The sequence below is a fragment of the Parasteatoda tepidariorum genome, chromosome 6 (assembly GCF_043381705.1).
Source record: "Parasteatoda tepidariorum isolate YZ-2023 chromosome 6, CAS_Ptep_4.0, whole genome shotgun sequence".
NCBI classification, from domain to species: domain Eukaryota; kingdom Metazoa; phylum Arthropoda; class Arachnida; order Araneae; family Theridiidae; genus Parasteatoda; species Parasteatoda tepidariorum.
This window is the reverse complement of record NC_092209.1, coordinates 12662119-12680534: the sequence shown is the minus strand read 5'-3', so window position 1 is coordinate 12680534 and position 18416 is coordinate 12662119. Positions and strand designations below refer to the sequence as shown.

The 18416-nt window shown below is 29.4% G+C and overlaps 1 protein-coding gene across 1 annotated transcript in view; it reads left to right on the top strand.

Annotated features, from left to right (window-relative positions):
* Positions 1-18416, top strand: part of LOC107453177 (T-box transcription factor TBX3) — a gene marked incomplete at its 5' end in the record, with an annotated part of 74716 nt that overhangs the window by 37218 nt on the left and 19082 nt on the right. Inside the window, 1 exon segment of the mRNA XM_016069885.3 lies at positions 10784-11051. Coding sequence (XP_015925371.2) covers positions 10784-11051 — 268 coding nt within the window.

Genomic DNA, 18416 nt, shown 5'->3' with positions numbered 1-18416 from the left:
TAAGTTTTTGAATTAAACAAGATGATTTTGATTATAAAGTAAAGTGCATTACTTTCAATGCATATTATTTAAAAGGGAAATTACACTGTGTTGAAATTTCATTTTAAAGAAACAATGATAGCATTGTTTTTATTATAATTACTTTGTCTCCTAATAAAGGACAATCTCGGGACAAGGCGTTTTGTCCCTTAAATAGAGGTATTAAGATTTAAATTCACAGATTACATTTATCTATTCTAAGTGGTCTGCTGCATGTTTTCATTATAATAATATTGTCTCATAAAAAGAGATACTCTCGGCACCAGATGTTTTGTCGCTTAAATAGAGATATTCAAATTTAGGTTCACAGATTCCATTTATCAATTTTATGCGACCTTCTGCATGTTGCGTATTTGATGATTTTCTTCACTACAAATACCTTATCATGAAAATAATATTGCGTCTTTGCTTTATTCTTTCCATTTGAGGATTCGACTTGTAAGCCTCCAACCTTCTAAAACTTTTTGTGGCAACAAGAAATACATTATTTGTTGTTACTGTACTAAACCGATTAAATAAATACAACTGATTGATACAAATCTGTGAACTACAAATTATTACTGACAATTAGAAAAGTGTTCAATTATTTTTATTTCATTTCTTTATGAAAGTATATATTACTTAAATATTATGTTACTACGATGGAGCAATTAAATATTAAATGTATACAGGGGTTGATGAAAATGATGAAAACACTTCTACACTAATTCTTTTAGCAAGACATGGTTTGGAAGGTTTTACACAAAAGTGTTGCCACAATTTAAAGAAAAATCATGCTTGAACCTTTAAGAAATTATGCCATTATTGCGCATGCCAAGTTTGGTTGTTGTTGTTGTTCATTTACGTCGCACTAGACCTGCACAATGGGTTATTGGCGACTGTCTGGGAAGCATCCCTGAGGATGATCCGAAGACTTGCCATCACAATTTTGATTCTCTGCAGAGGGGATGGCACCCCCGCTTCGATGCCAATTTTGGATCAACCAAAATGGGCGTTTGAAAATAATAACTTCTATCCAACATTATTTTGAAATCATTCGATAGGATTTCAATTTGTATCAAAGATTGCTTTTTCTTAATTATAGTGGCATTGAAAAGGAAATCAGTTTTTAACTTCCTGCACTGTAAATAATGGATACTCAAATTTCATGAAATTTTCTTCGTTTTTCACGAAACCGTTTTTTGGTATGTGCTCTGAGTGAACATTTCGTCCAAGTGACGAAATAACTATCGTCACTTCTTCGAGGAAATGAATTTCTTTAATAGTACAGTAAAACTTGTGTAAGTTGACCACTTGCGGTGCATTGTTTTAGTGGTCAACTTAGACAAGTGGACAACTTATAGAGAGGGTGGGTCATTGTTTACTTTTTCGTTTCCTATATCATGTTGATATATATTTAAAAAAAATTTTTACTTGACTTAAAAATTTTATTTAGCAAATAGTCAAATGAATATCTTTAAGAAATGTGTTTAAACCTTAATGAACTTCAACTTGTTACACATAATTCTAATATTTAACTAACTTTTTTTAAAAAGTTATTTTGTTAGTTATGCGTGTAAAGTGTTTAATAAAAAAAATTTCTTAAAATATCAGAACACGAAAACATGCCATTTGAAAATTTTAACAAAGCAAAATTATTTGAACACTTTAAAATTTATTCTGTTATTACTACACTTACAAACCTATTTGTTATTAAAATATTCCCCCATTGTTGTTTGGCGCTATTGTTTAGACTTTACATTAGCCCAATGTTTTGAATGAAGGAAATGGTCAAAAGCTGACCCCCTACAGTTTCCCCAGATGGTCAACTCACAAAAGGGTTTAGATTAGCTTTTTACACTATTTCACCAAACAAGTGAAATTTTAACATACATTGCAAAATGACAGAAAATTTTCTGAATTTTTTTTTTCTGGTCAACTTATGAGGGTTTTAGAATAGAATTTCATAATACTCCTAGACAAAATTAACTTATTTCAGTGGTCAACATACAAGATAGACAGGTGGTCAAGTTACAAAGGTTTTGCTTCTTTATATTATATAGGAAAAATTCCGTTCTTGATAATTGAGGTCAACTTATGTAGTTGTCCAACTTACAAAGGTGGTCAACTTGGCAGGCTTCTCTATAACATATTATTTCGTTTTTCCATTTTTTTCCAAAAAAAATCGCATTGTCTAATGTATCAAATTTTTCTAATATTCACTTTATCGTGGGCACCATATATAGCTGGATGAATGTCATCTTAATAAAAATATAATAAAATGTCACCCTAGTTACAAATAGAACTCAGAGATAAAAATTAGATCCACACCCAAGAGGGAATCTAACCCACTATACCTGGTACGAGGTTAACTGCTTGACCACCATACAGGAGGATCCACTTTTTTCGACTCTTTATTTTCGATCGTCCAGTGTCCATCATAATTTCGTCATTATAGTTAACAATCTCCCGAAATACACTACGATCAGTTTTTAAGTTAGGGAAATTTTAGTCATTTATTTGAGATTTCGCATTTTGTTACAAATCACATGATTTTGAGACGAACTAATTTCTAAAATTGACGGAATACTTAGCAAGGATTGCTAAATCGTCAAAAAAAGGAGTTTCATTTCTGAGAGTGCGTTCGTTTCAAACTTTCCACTGGTAAAAATGGTGTCATTTTTAAAAGCTTCCTGCAAGACTTTTCAAATTGTGCCACCAGTTTTACCATATAAAGTCTTCTGAACCATTTGCTGCTGAGAGAAAATTTATTTACGTAGAGTTTCGTATAAAAGTGCTTTCATTATTTGATTAATCCCTAGATATATTCTTCTTCTATCGCTCTACAGCCCTCAGTGCGCCCTGGCTTTCTCCATAATTCTATTTCGTGTAACCATCTGGTCTGACTTCTCCCTCCACCTACAAAACTTCATTATTTCCAAGTAATCAATAGCACCGTCCTTTCCTTGGACGGCCTCTTGGCTTGGTTCTTGCATTCTTGGACCTAATTCTTCACTCACCTCTATCGTTAATAGGTCCTATTATTCTCTTCAGGGCCTTTCGCTCTAGCACCAGCAGGTCATTTGCATCTTTTTGGTCATTGTCCAGATTTTACTCCCATATGTATTATAAAGTCGCATTTTTAAAGATTTTGAAGGGTTTTTTTTCTTTTCCTGTATGTATTATATTTAAATATTAAATATATATCACATTTAAATATTTAACCAAGAGCACGAAACAAATGAAACAGGCTGCAAATTAGATAATAATTCATTCAAGATAATTTTAAATCTTTCCCAGGAACAAATCTAGGCTATTTTACCCGCATTTTGGGAAGAATTTTTTGAAAAAAGCGTAGTTGTGTAATACTTATATTCTTTGAAATTTATTATATTGTAACATTATATAGAATTTCCCATACACACTTTAGAGGGCCACGTTTTTGATTTTTCACAGCAAAAAGAAATTTACATTTAGATCCCATAAAAAAAATAGTAACTTAAATACACTTGCTTCGGCAAGCTTGTTTAGAATGCTTTTTCATTCTATTACATGAAACCCAACATTTGCGTCATTAGTAAACCAGTCGCCACTTTGACATAGTGTCATTTGTTCCCTAGCAGACGTTGGTGACACTTAAATTGCTTCCAACACAGCCACGGCTCTTTGTCTCATAGCCAATGTCCGGTATTTCAAATGCCTTATCCGTGAGCTCATGTTGAGTAATGAAAAGGTATGAAGGAAACTATTTGACTTTTGAAGGATATCTTTGACGTTATAGTTAACGGATTTATGACAAAAGATTAAGATACAGCATTATTAGTATTTCTCTATTATTGTATCGTAGTTTGCAATAAAAATATGATTATTATTAAATAGCACTTTTTTAAAAGATGGAGACAAAATGTTGTTGAATAGAGCTAATATTGAAGGTTATATGCATTCAATATTACTCACTTATGCAGAATACTTTTCTATTTTAAAAGAAAATGAACACCGTAATAACTTTTTTCCATTGATTTTTTATACAACAAAGTATCTTAATTAAGTTTTTGATAAAAATTATCCGCTTTGATTATTTGCAATTGCATTTGTAAAAAAAATATCATTTCTTTACAAAAATATTTCATAAAACTACAAAAAGATACTTTAAATTATTTGAAAAGTAATTTTAAGCATAAGTAAAAAAGTTTAAAACAGTTTTTCGATACATTTTCTATTACCCCGTTGACACATGTGGGACATGGGTGCCCGTTTTATATATTTTTTTTCTGGCGCTCTAGACCAGCAAAACTACATTATGATAATTTTTTAATTATAAAAAACAATCTAACAGCTACTAAAAAAATCTTTCAGATTATCGGAATCATATTTCTGATGAAATATAAAATCCAAAAAAATGTATCTTCAAATTTTTTTTTATTCATATTCAAAAATTTATCAATAATTTATTTTGTAAATTAAGGAAATAATAATAATTTTTAATAACTATAAAAAACAATCTAATAGTTACTAAAAAGAAATCTGTTATATTATCGAAATTATATTTGTACTAAAATATAAAATTTAAAAAAAAAAAGCAAATTGAAACTTTTTTTTAATTCATATTTAAAAATATATCAATAATCGTATATATTCTCTTTGAAAATCATCTGTACTAATTAATTAGCATATTTGAGGTCACCTACTCGGACCATTAAGAATGAGTCCTATCACGCGAAGATAAGATAATTATATCAAAAGTTATTCAAGGTGGTCCGTTTTTATTTTGAGCTTTGTACAACTGCGTTAAAACATTGAAGCCAATGCAGTAGGCAATACTCAATAATGTTGGTTTCTTCTTAGAAAGAGGGGGCGCTTTAAAATCATTTTCGCCATCCAAGGAGGTAGACCGGGTTCGAATCCCAGCGATAGCATCTCAATATAAATTTTGTACCCAACTCGCACTGGCCACAGTGCTGATTAATAATTTCCTCATTGATCATGTGTTAGATTCCCCTTGCCGATAAGCTAACCAGGGGAGGTTTTTGTTGTTTTCCTCTTCATGTAACGCAAATGCGGGTTAGTTCGATCAAAAAAAGTATAGAGAATTTTGTAAATTGGTATCCCCACAATTTGAGTGATATAACATATTAAAACAAGTTAAATAAAAGATTATTTAGCTTCCGTCTGAAATTTCTCTATTATGATTTTTCTTTTACGATTTTTTTATTTGATTGAAACATTTAGGTAACACAATATTTGTTTCAGATCCATTTATTTATTTAAAATATTGAACATATAAGTAAATATTTCCCAGTTCCTATAATATTCCCAAAAAATCAATTAGCTACTCATTCTACTGCGGTTCATACTGGTGATTATCTAGTAATAACAGGAAAAGCCTGTTTCCAGACTCATCGACCCCATAAGTCTCAGCGAGCTACAAGCTAGTACAGTGACCAAATGAAGCGTTTCCCACAGAAATTAATTGCATTATACTGCCGAGAAATCGCACCGAGACAAGATCCCCCAGAAAGAGGAAAACAACACTAGAGGGTTAAATGATGTTGAGGAAAAAAATTATCAGCCACTGTGGATGGGTGGGAACGGATGTTTTCGATGTTCCATGTACAAATCGTGGCTAAGAACAACCACCTTACTCTACCCTCCCCCTAGCGGTATGACTTATATCCATCTATTGTTGTAACTTCCAGGTTCTACTAACTGCTCAAACCCAGCTTTCGTCTCTAATGATACTTTTCCCTGCAAATGGCATTCTCCCTGATCTATCTCTTCCAGGTTACCAGGAAGGGGACTGAATAAAGGGGGGAAAGCAGTGGAATAACATAAGGATTGGTTGTTATTGGTAGTTCTGAACTATTCCGAGGGCTTTGTTTTGATTGGGTGATGGCGTGTGATTAAGCCTGACCACCTGAAGGCTGTGAATGGGTGGGGTGGGGAGCAGCTCGGAAAATTTAAGGACATGTCCTACTCATGAGAGGACACTAATAACCACAGAAGAAGAATGAATAGGTGAAAGGCGAAACAAAGATAAAAAATAAAAGAAAAAAAGGAAGATAGACGAGGATACGACAGCTGTAATTGGGGGCCATGTTGAATTTATGGAACCGGTGTGGAAAATGAGCATCATTATGCTGAGATGCAAAAAGCAGTGATTTGAGCCACTTCCGATTAGTCTGCTGTGTTTTGTCGTTTTTTCTGAATCTGCTTATAAATAAATTCAGGGGTCTGTCTAAGTTTTTCTAAGAGGTACCTATTTTGTGAAATTTTAGACATAATTAGTGAAAATTAAAAATTATATTAAAAAATCAACACAAAAATATGATAAAAATATGGATTTATCGTTTCTTACGGGATACAAAAATAAAATTTTAAGAAAGAATATTTTGTAAAACTACCGTTTTTCCTAAAGTTGAATTTGTAAAGGTACCGCTAAACGGTAGTGAATCAGGCCTGGACAGACCCCTGAAGTTGTAAGCCACATGAACTGAAATGAAATCAGTTTTAGTAGAAATTGTATGTTAATTTCAGGATTTTAAGTTTTGAAAAAAACTAAAAGAAATTTTAAATCTGAAAAAAAAAATAACATTCGTCGCTTAAAAACAGCTAAACCTAAACTTACGCGATTGAAAATAACAAATAGCTTTACACTTCCGCAGAACTAATTTGACTCAATACAAACGAAATCATCTTTTTCACAGAAATTAAACCCATCTTTATTAAAAAGATTTTTTCGTAATCAGAAAAAAATATAATTATGCAATTCACAATCAGTTATACTCCAAAAGCGAAGAAATAATACTCCAAAAACGTTCCGTCTTTCTGCTATTATAAGACAAACCCATCGAGATCTTACATCCATAAGGTGTTTAGATTTTAAACTTAGATTTTAACTTATTTCAAACTAAACGTGATAGATTTATTTTCAAAAAGATGTTTTTGTAATCTGATAAAAATGCAATTACACAATTCACAATGGGTTAAACTCCAAAAAGCGAACTACTCTAAAAACTCTTCCTTCTGCTACTATAAAACAAGTCCATGGAGTTCTTGCATCCATGCGGTGTTTAGATTTTAAACTTAATTACTGACTAAATATTATAGATTTAGTGGTATATGATAGATTTAGAAATTTTTTAGTGATTCACTGTGAATCAGAGGAAGTATAAATGTAAGAATTATCGTAATTTTAATATTGATGCTTACTTTTATTGGTTTACGTCATGATTTACGTGCTTTTATAAGTTTACATCATGACGTGTAACGTATAATTCATGATGTAAAATAGACGTAATATAAGAAATTACGGAATATCATGAATAACGAAACAATTTAGATGGGCATAATTCGGAGGGGAAAATTTGATTTAACTGTTATATAAGAAAGCTCACTAGAGAGATTCAGAACTTTCAAAAACGATTATTCAACGGTTCTGTATCTGAATTCAGAGATGGTTCTGTATTAACAGTGACAATCAGAGAAATATCAAAAAAATCACCTGTACCTTTTCTAAGTATTGAAACATTAAAAAATATATTTAAAATGTCTGTATTCTTAGAAATTTAAAGTTCAAATACATTTAATTCTTAAAAATATTTGCTTTAATTTCTACATAAATCAATATTTTTAAAGTACTCTTTTTCAATATTAATCCTTACAATTTTCTTGCTCTTAAATTTCCTGAACCTCATTTAAGGGTCCTTAAAAGATTTAATTCTTATCAATAGCTATAACAGCACGACGATATTATTATTTTTTCAAGCAATGACTTTTTACATCCAGTTTTTTTTTTCCTTCACTTTTTTGCTTTGACTTCAATAATTTTAATAATTTTTTGCCTTCAATTATTAATTTTTTTTCAATTTCTTTAATAGTTATTTCTGTTGCATGTTTCTTACGCGATTTCTGCACCTTTTAGTGTTCCTTTTGCAGCACATAAAAATAAAATATTTTATGAAAAAGATGTTGATTATAGATCTCCGTATAAATTGTAGATCTTCATAGATTTTTAGATGCAGATTTTGCCGTCTTTAATGGGAATTGTAACCAGGAGGAAAACATGCAAATCTCAGGAAAACTTCAAAAATCGATATCGTTACGGTTAAACAATTTATTTAGTGTCATGATAAAATCTCAAGCATTATTTTTGAAAAACTCATCTCTTATTTTCCTTTCAAAAAATAATAATAATAATGCTAATTTAAAGATAAAAGAAAAAAAGAAAAATTAGAAGACATTTCAGAAAATGTTGTCAAACAACAAACGAAGAATAAAGTTACTATCTTAATTTTCTTCTTCCTCATTTACATTTTGCTTTCAAATTATAACACCAGAAGCTTATATAATATTTCTTATAATAACAGCGATATTATATATTATATTATATTTAATGACATCAAATTACCGACAGAAGTCAAAAATTGCTAAAATATACCAATAATTCCAACTAAATTATCGCATTTTGCGCTATTAAAAACACATTTTTATGACCATCGGCGCCTCTCACAACCAGATATAACACATCCGGTGCTATTCCCGAAGCATTTGAAATCATTAATTTTGGACTTTTCTCCGCAATCTTTCGAAAACAAATGCATCCAACGCAAACAAGTCGTAAAAAGGTAAAAACGTCGAAGTCTGTTATTGTCGATCTTATCATCATAAACGACACCTGATTCTTGTTATTTTGTGGTTGTTTTGTGGGCCGGATATCTAATAGGCGTTGTTGGAAGGAGATAGTTGAATTTCTTCGTGTTTGTTTTTCTCATTATCGATATCAATATTTATAGGTTCCAAACAGCTGTCTTGCAAAGTAATAAGCTTGTTGAGTAAGGTCGCTAATTGTGGGGGCTTTACGATCCAGCTTTTGCAGCTGCTTCGATAAATCTAGGAAATCACATACCAATGAGATATTTCTATTTCAGATTGCGAATGAGGTAGATCCTCATATTTAAACCCCTTCCATATCTCGGGTAGTCGTTATAAAAAATTCTCGCTATTTTCGCCTCTTTTGTTTTAATCTTGAAGAAGGAAATTGTCACAAAATTTTCTTTCCTTTTTGATACGACCAGGCACTCTCAGAAATAAAACTTAACTCTCACTTTTGACGATTCAGCAACCCTTGAGTTGCATTTCAATAATTTTGAGAATCATTTTGACACAAAATCGCGTGATTTATGACGAAACGGAAGCTCCTTGATTATATGAAGGAAATATTTCCCAAACTCGGAAACTCACTGCGGTGCATTATGGGAGATTGTTAATTATAATGAAGACTAGATGATCGAAATTAGAATGATGATACGACCGGACTTTATGTTGATCAAGGAGTTGACTTTACTCCAGGATGATCCCGGGTTCGAATCCCGCTTCGGACATGGATGTAATTTATCTCTCTGTTTTGTTTATCCTTCTTGCGTTGTATATATATANCTACATATATATATATATATATATATATATATACCGGCACATTTCCTTGCTTTGAAGAAGTGACGATAGTAATTTTGATACATGAAATAGACGAAATTTTTACTCGAAGCAAAAATATGAAAATTATTGCGCCAAAAACATTTAATGATATTTGAGTATTCATTTTTTCTGTTTGTTGTTTAATTTAGCTATGTTAACCCCTTGGGGACGGGTGATTCATAAAAGCATTCGTGCAAAATCAGAATCAGGATGTAAATAAATAGAAAACGGTAGCTTAAATGTTGGCGTTGCTAATTTGAAAGACTTACTTTGCTTTTACTTTAAATATTGTTAGTTTAATCATATATATAATCAATGTTAGTTCAAAATAAAACTAAATAATTTTATTTTGAACTAAAGTAATGGTGAATTAAATAAGTCAAGCAATTATAACCCCTCCCACAAATAAACTGGTAAAGAACTACTTTGGTTACCAGTTTTATCTTTTTACCCTGATTGATACGGTTTTATGCTGGCACGTATTTGTGACAGTCGGCGCGAAATGATTTGTTATGAGATTCAAATTAGAAACATTTTCATTACTAACATATTCAGGGCTGCTAACTTACTACGCTTTTTGTAAAAATTTATACTAGAGGTAGCTATGTTTATTTAATTACTTTTTGTTCAACTTATAAGCCAAACCACTTCGTATAAATGATTTAAAAGTTCATATACAGCGCCGCTTTCGTCCGGTACTTTCGTTGTGATGCTTTTAAAATGTAGGCAAATGTACCAAAAGTTTTGAAAGCTTTGATTTTTAAATATCTACCAGTCTATAAAATATATTTGCAGAAATCGTAGTAGCTAGCAGGCTTGCATATTATGCTTGAGAGAACAATCTTGGGACTGTGGAATAAATGCTTCACATAGGTATTACCACTTTTTATTTCATTGGACACTTGAATTGTTCTTTATAAAAGGATGCTGAGAGGAAGTAGAAACGCAACATATTATCTCCTCTTTTGCTATATTTATTTTCAGAAATATCTATCGGAAACAAACAAAATTTGAAAATCACTCAATCTCTAAAAATATTATTTTTAAAGAAAATGATTTCTGTAAGTATGGATTTATGAAAAAGTTTCATTTATCAAAAAATTTATCCCTTAAAAATTTTCATGTTTCCAGTTGTTTTAAATTTAGAATTAATAACAAAGATGATATCAAACAAATTAAAAATATATAAATCAAAAGCAAGTGCAAAATTTAGATTATAGATGAATTTAATAAAATGCATATTTAATCAAAATGTGGATATTTTTTAACAATATTAATTTTGTTATTATAGACGTATGTTTCCTGCCTACAAAGTCCGGGTGAGCGGCCTAGACAAGAAAGCTAAATACATTCTACTGATGGACATTGTAGCAGCAGACGATTGTCGGTATAAATTCCATAATAGCCGGTGGGTAGTGGCAGGGAAGGCCGACCCCGAGATGCCCAAGAGGATGTATATCCATCCTGATTCACCATCCACTGGTGAACAATGGATGCAGAAAGTTGTCTCCTTTCACAAACTGAAAATCACAAACAATATCTCAGACAAACATGGCTTTGTAAGTATTTTAAAAGTTTTGAGCTAAAATTTGAATTATTGCCGCAATAAAACCTCTTGTTTTTGGAGTTGAAAACCCCGTATCTGAATTGCCCAATTATTATATCATAATACTCAACATAAATAATAACGCATAAAATAATTATTTTAGAGACATGATTTTAATAATAGAACCCCTTTATAGTCTGTGGACCCAACAATAACTCTACTTTGAACAATAAACAAATCATTATATCTAAATTCTTTACAAAACAATTTTTTTAGCATATGACAATAGTATTGTAGGAAATAGTGATTACGCTAGTGCATGATTTGTTCGTAAAATATTAACTGAACAAACAGATAACAAATTAACTATTAAAAAGAAAATAAATGATTAGTTTTAACCTTCTATTAATGAAATTAGTGATTTCTGATTGTCTACAATTCGATTTAAATTCGAGTTAACCGGTTTACATACAAACAATTAAAGTAATAAAGAATCGAGTATTTTTTAATCTTTATTTTCTGCATTAAAATAAATTCACAGCATACCAATTCCAATTTCGAGATATAAGGTACCGAAATTTCTTGTTCTTCTTCGACATAGAGGGGGGGTGAAGCTTACCAACTTGTTTGCTCTGGTTTAAAAGCGAAGAGCGTGCAAGAATAAGATAAAAAACAGTATAAGCGAATACCGTCATTGGCAATCGCAAAATTTGCTCATATAAAATTGGAGAAATTTAATTATAGCCCACTATACATAAACAACCAATTCTTTAGCTGTCCACTATAGCCATATACAATAAAGTTAGTTAAACATAAGTCCTGAAGGAACCACTAAAAAGTTCGTTACATCCGAGTGTTCAATATATCCCAGGTTCATTATAGCGGGGTTCTAGTACTACTTAAAATTTTGGTCAACCACTGACACCTATACTAAACATATGCACTGTAAAAAAAATAGATGCTCCAAGCCACAATTTTGTCGAAACCGTTTCCTGGAACATGTTCCGAGCACAAATTTCTTCTGAGTGACGAAATAATTATCGTCAAAATTAAAGAAAGATAACGTCCTTCGACTTTTTTTTCCAAACAAATTAATAAAAAAAATTTCGAAGCGCCTAATGATTTAACTCTTCTTTTAATACGTATATCGTGGCCACCATATAAGTAACACAATGTTGCCTAAACAACACAGGTACAGATGGAGCAGAGAGATAAATTGCATATATGCCAGAAATGGGATTTGAACCTGAAATCTTCGTGGTATGAGACCAATTCCTTGACTACCATACTGCCAGTCGGCTTGTTCTCTCAATTTATTTTTCGATCGTCTAATCTTCATACTAATTATCAATCTCCCATAATGCACTGCGATGTGGTTCCGAGGTGAGGAAATATTTTTGTCATTTATTTGAGACGAATAAATTCCATGACGAAATGATTTTCAAAATTAACGAATAACAGCTCAAGGATTGTCAAAAATGAGTGTTTTATTTCTGAGAGTGCATCATGTATTTCACGTAAAACAATATTTCGAACAACAAATTTATAAATAAACGATATCAATTTTGATATAAAAACTATACATTATAAAAAATAAAAAAATTCTAATGTTTTAAGCTAAGAAAACAGTATTTTTGTTTTGGAAAAATCTTTCAGCATCGTTAAATAAAGAGCACCATAAGCTTTTGGACTTCTATAGCATATTTCTAAGAATACTTGTCGCATAAGAACAAATTTTTTCGATTTCACGTGTGGTTGCAGTTTTTAAAATTTAAAATAAACGATTAACTATCGTAACAGAGACTTAAAAAGACAAGCCTGTTAGAGCAACTCAAGTGCGAATTCCAAGAATCAGTTTTTGGTTCGTAATGTAAAAGACGCAGATTCCTTGACAGTTAGATAAAATAAACAAATAAAATGAGTTTTTTTTTCTTCTTTCGGTAAAACAAATAAACAATTTGAAATGGGATTCAAAGAACAACCAGAGGCTGCGTTGGGGGTGCACGTCTAAGCTTGTTCGAAAGCCATGTCAACGTGTTATGTCAAATATACAACTCGACGTATGAAAAGAAAATTGACAAAAGAATAGGAAAACAGAATAAAAAAAAGGTGTCCTCCCATTTTATTTGTGCTTACAGTTAACGACCAGCTTTATCCACCCGCGAAATAACCAAACTTCTTTTTTTTTTGTTCTGTTCTATGTTGTTTGTAAGATGTCAACTGCAGACGATTCTTGATGTTGAATTTCGTGAAAGCTGTTCTCGGCTAAACTACAGTGGGCTATTATAAGTGTCAGTATATTCTCTTTGAAATAATTCTGCAGTGTCACTTGTGTCAGTACCTTTCAGTAACGTCTATTTCGATTAAAGCGCCCTCCAACGGAAACTAGTGGTAGATTCCTGAACAAACTAATTGGTTTAGCTGTCTTTCCCTGTTTGGAATGTTTAGGTTTTTGTTTTATTAAAATGAGTGCAGAAACTGTCGCTAAAGCTAGTTTTGTTGTTCACGACTATATTTAGTTTTAAAACCTAAAATGTACGCTTTATCAGACAAGTATAGGTAAAAAACAAAATGTTCATATAAAAAATATTTATATATTAAGTTTTGTCGCAGGCGTAGCTCTTTGTAGTAAAGTTAAAATTACCTCTATGAATCGGTGGACCAGTCTTGTTGAAAAACTAAAACAATAAAGTCTTATCATTCGTAATTCAAATTCTTAGAATAAAAACATTCTAATTTTCTTTTAATTTGAAAGGTAAATTGATGAGTTTTTTTTTAAATATTTTTTATTACCAGTCATATGTAATTTTTTTTTACTACATTTTTAATTTTCTTAGTAAAACTATTTAAGAAGCAGGGAATCGAACTTATAGATCGAAAAATGTATAATTTCTACAGGGTTCGTGTACATCCTTAAAAAATGTAAAAAGTGATGTCAAAAATTTAATAAATTTACTTTAAAATTTATAAACAATATATATTTACGTTGAAATTTTAAGGCCATTGATGAATACGAAATGAAACTCATTTTATATCTTTTGCTATCACTTTTTAAAATTTATTTTAGGACCATGTGAATCCTGTTTTCAGTAATGATTACTATTTTAAGTTTTGAAAAATATTATATTTGCATAATTTCTCATAATATGCCTGTTATTGTAAACAATGATATCTTGTTTCGTCCAGATATATTTCAAAACTGAAATAATTACGTTACCCATCTTTATCTTCTGCAGAAAAAAAAAATTTACTGTGAATTCTGGTGCCGAATGTGCTAATAAGAAAACACATACATAAAATTCGTACGCTTTCAGAATTTTTATTTAACATCAAAAAATAAAAAATAAAGTTGCATAAGTTTATCTACTTAGATTTTATCTACTACGTTTTGCTACCTTAAATATCTTTTTTCTGATTTTCATATCGAAAAATTTTAATTAATTACATGATCTACTTAATAATTTTATACACTACTAAAATTAACATAATTATTTACGTTACTTAATTGAATAAAAGGTATGTTACTAAATATCCGTAATAAATTGAATGTATAGCTAAGAAATGTCATGAAAGGAGGAATAATAATTAGTAGTTTTCTAAATTAATATTTCCAAATTAATAATTTTAATTTCATTAAAATATTATCATAAAATTTTTTTTTAAAAAATAATGATGCATGCTACATTTTAAACTCATATTATTGAATTGTATACACATAAAGGAATGAATTGTTTGCATAAATCAATTTAAGTAAAAGAATAATAATTTTAATTTTAGATTTGATTAAAAATTATAGATTACAGAGAAATAATTTTAAGTATTTTTATTTTTTTATTATTATTATGCTGATAAAATAAACTACCATTAGTGTGCAATAATTGAATTTTGAAATGCAAGTCAAATCTGAAAAATATATATTTTCCTTTTTAAATTTCTACTTATTTATATGCAATTGTACTCATTATAAAATAAAATACAATTTCTGAAATCGATTGAAACTAAAGCTAATAATTGATATTCTCTATACAAAAAATATGATAATAAAATCAGCAAATATATATTTAATCGAAAATTTTTCGATTGACTTCTTGCTAAGGAACTTCGTACGATCATATAATTTATTCTGTAAAACAGTTTGGTTTTTAAAATTAATTATTTTAAACATAATAAGATTGTTTTTAAAAACAAATTCATTTGTTAAACAAGCTTTTATGCTTGAAATTAATAACTAATTCAGTAGCATTTTATCTAAAAAAAAAAATTTCAAATATTAATATACTTTAATTAGATTTGTATCCAAAATTAAGCTTTAATGAAATATTAAAATTTATTGTTTTATTCATTATATAAATTCAAATTAGATTCCGTGAGTTCAATTGAAATGTTGATTCAGTTAACGTTCGCAAAATTGCATTAATTTTAATGAACTTGAAATTGAATTCTAATCGGTTTTAATTTATTTGCATTATTGAATATTTTTAAATATCCTTCTCCTGAAGTAATAGGGAATAATACAAAAGGTTTCTGATTATGAAAATATTTAAATTTTAGTAAAACTGATTAAGAAAGATAACGTGGTTGCTTTATTATACTTAATATCACAATATGATATATTTAGTATAATTAACATTAAAAAATAGGAATTATGAATAATTATAAAATGTCGAATTATTTTAATAATATAAAAAAATTATCGAATTATTTTTCATATAATTTATTTAATAACCATTGTCACTTAATTAAATGTCAATTCATTAAATCATTGACCAAACCTTATACGAATTTCTATTATAAAAAAGTAAATGTTATGTTATAAATTAATATTATGTATTTTAAAATGTACAAACATATTACTTTTTGTAATCTATACAAAATATTATGTTAATCTAAACAAAAATATTATGTCTTTTTTGTTATTTCTACATTTTTTATCATCTTTATCCTACATTCCCATGAAAGAAGGCTACTACCTTCAAAATGGCGTTACTGCGTTTTCGATTAGTCACTATTTCTTGTGCTTTAAACTGCCATGAAGTCACATTTTTTTTATAAACTTTACAACTGTTATAGTTTCAACTATTTATCGATTCATTTTTTGCTTTTTTGTTTACTAACAAGGCATATTTTCGTGCTCATAAATTCAATTTAATGGTTCCATTGCAAAAAACTTTCGCTTAAAAAACAAGTACACTTTCAGTAATACATTTGCACCAATTCTTTCAAAAAATTGCTGTTTTGTCAATTTTATATAATTTTTTGTACGATAATTACAATTTTTTATTTAAAAATGCATTTAGTTTTTTGTGACACCAAAAATCATGGCAATTGTAAAACGAAATTTTGTTCAGTGTCGATGTTGTTCCGTGGAACCCCAGGGTTCCTTGGAACAGTTAAGGAATTTTCGGAAGTTAAGAGTTTTTAATAATCATTTCTTTTTTAAACTTTTGAAATATGTAATTATATTTAGATCCGATCAATATTACATTATTTACTTATTATTCCGATTTCCTTTACGGAATTATTTAAAGTAAAATGCCAAAGAAAGGGGAATGATTTTTTTTTTATTGCAATATAAAGTTTTAATCAAAATTATGAAAGAGACATATACTTATAAAAATTGCAATAGTATTTCACACAGCACTTTTCAAATTCAGATAAAACAACTTAATTCTTTAATAACGAAATATATTTTCCTAATAATCATTTTTAAAGTTTATAGCCGTCCATTTCTTTTCTTTTATCATTTTTAAAAAATTTTATAGCAATATAAAAGCGAATTTTTATCTAGACGAAATTCGGCCGCAAGATTTATCAGAATTCATTTTTTTTCTAAACGTAACAGAACAGAACTTTTTTTCTAAAGTAGAATTCGCCATAAGAAATTTCTTCTCTGGTATAGCATTTCCTTAGGTTTTTTGAAGCTCTTTCGCCCAGGATAATAAAAAAGTCACAGTTCAACTGCTTTATTAAGCAAAGTTATAATTTTAAACTGTATATGTCAACTCTTGATGTAAAAAATTATCTGGGCTTTAGAACGAACAAATATTTTTTAAGTTATTAAATTTTTTTAAACTCGCAAATTTGGTGACATTTTTTTTCGCAGAGGAAAAATATCAAAGATATAGACAGTGCTGGCTTCAGATAGGCTAAGCCTGTCCTAAAAGTAACTGTAACAAATTCACAGCAGTTATATAAAATAGCATATTATTCGGAAAAAAGTATCATATCATGTGACAACGGAGACTTCGAGAAACAACCTTAAATGGAATAAATATGACTTTACTATATTTTATTTCTCGAAATATTTACGATCGTAACAAGAGTGATTCAATGTTTAGTCTATTTTATAAGATATTTTTGAAGAAAAAAAAGTAACTTATATATTTTTTCCAACATCACCGAAAGTTGGATTCTAAATGTAGTCGGTAAAAAATGCGGAATAATATTGTAAAAATGAAATACGACTTTTGTAAATGAGTTTTAGGTTTGCGGTAAACAAATCATAAATGATAGCTTTATTTATGAAGGTATCACATCAGGTTCATAAAATAATACCCTATTACTTACTGACGTAACGTATCGTTCGAAAAGATAATGATACTGCTATAAATTACACTCTAATTGAGTGGATTTGATAACTTATCTTCCCGAATGATAAAAACTAAATAAACTTTCTATGAATCGGGGAAAAAGATCATCAGTTTGTTTATTTATGAGATAGTTCCGTCTTTTTAGAATTTCTACATACTCATAAACTGCATAAACATTTCTTTAAATGAAGTTTAAAACTCTCTCTCTCTCTCTCTCTTTTTTATAATTTTTTTTCTTTTAACGAAATAAACTTCCTATTACACTCTTAGAATAACTAATTTGATATTGGACTATAATGTCAGTACTTTGAACCATAATACGGTACAAATCTGATACTTCCTTAATAAGGTGATAGATTGAGCCATGTTTCCGTCAAAGTAGAACAATAATATCATGAAATCAAGTTTAAAAAATACTAAAATATCGTTCATATTATCGTATTAAGGTTCAAACAAATTTAAACCATATTGTGGTTGAACACATTTTGAGCAACGCGACAACCAGGGATGATCCTCAAAATATTCCCAAAACGTCACTTTCTGTGTTAAAACATTTAGACAATTTTTAATTTTGCAGCAATTTTTAATTTTAACAACAAAAAAAAGAGCAAAAAAATAAAAAGAATATTTTCTCACTAATAGTTTGAAAGAACCAAAAAGTTGCTTAAAAATATACAGTACAGATCTCACGAACAAAATAATGTACAAATAAAACGCTGCCAGAAAAAAAAATTATCTCCTTGGCAAATTATAGCATCTTGAAATTTCGCAGAAAAACAACATAAACA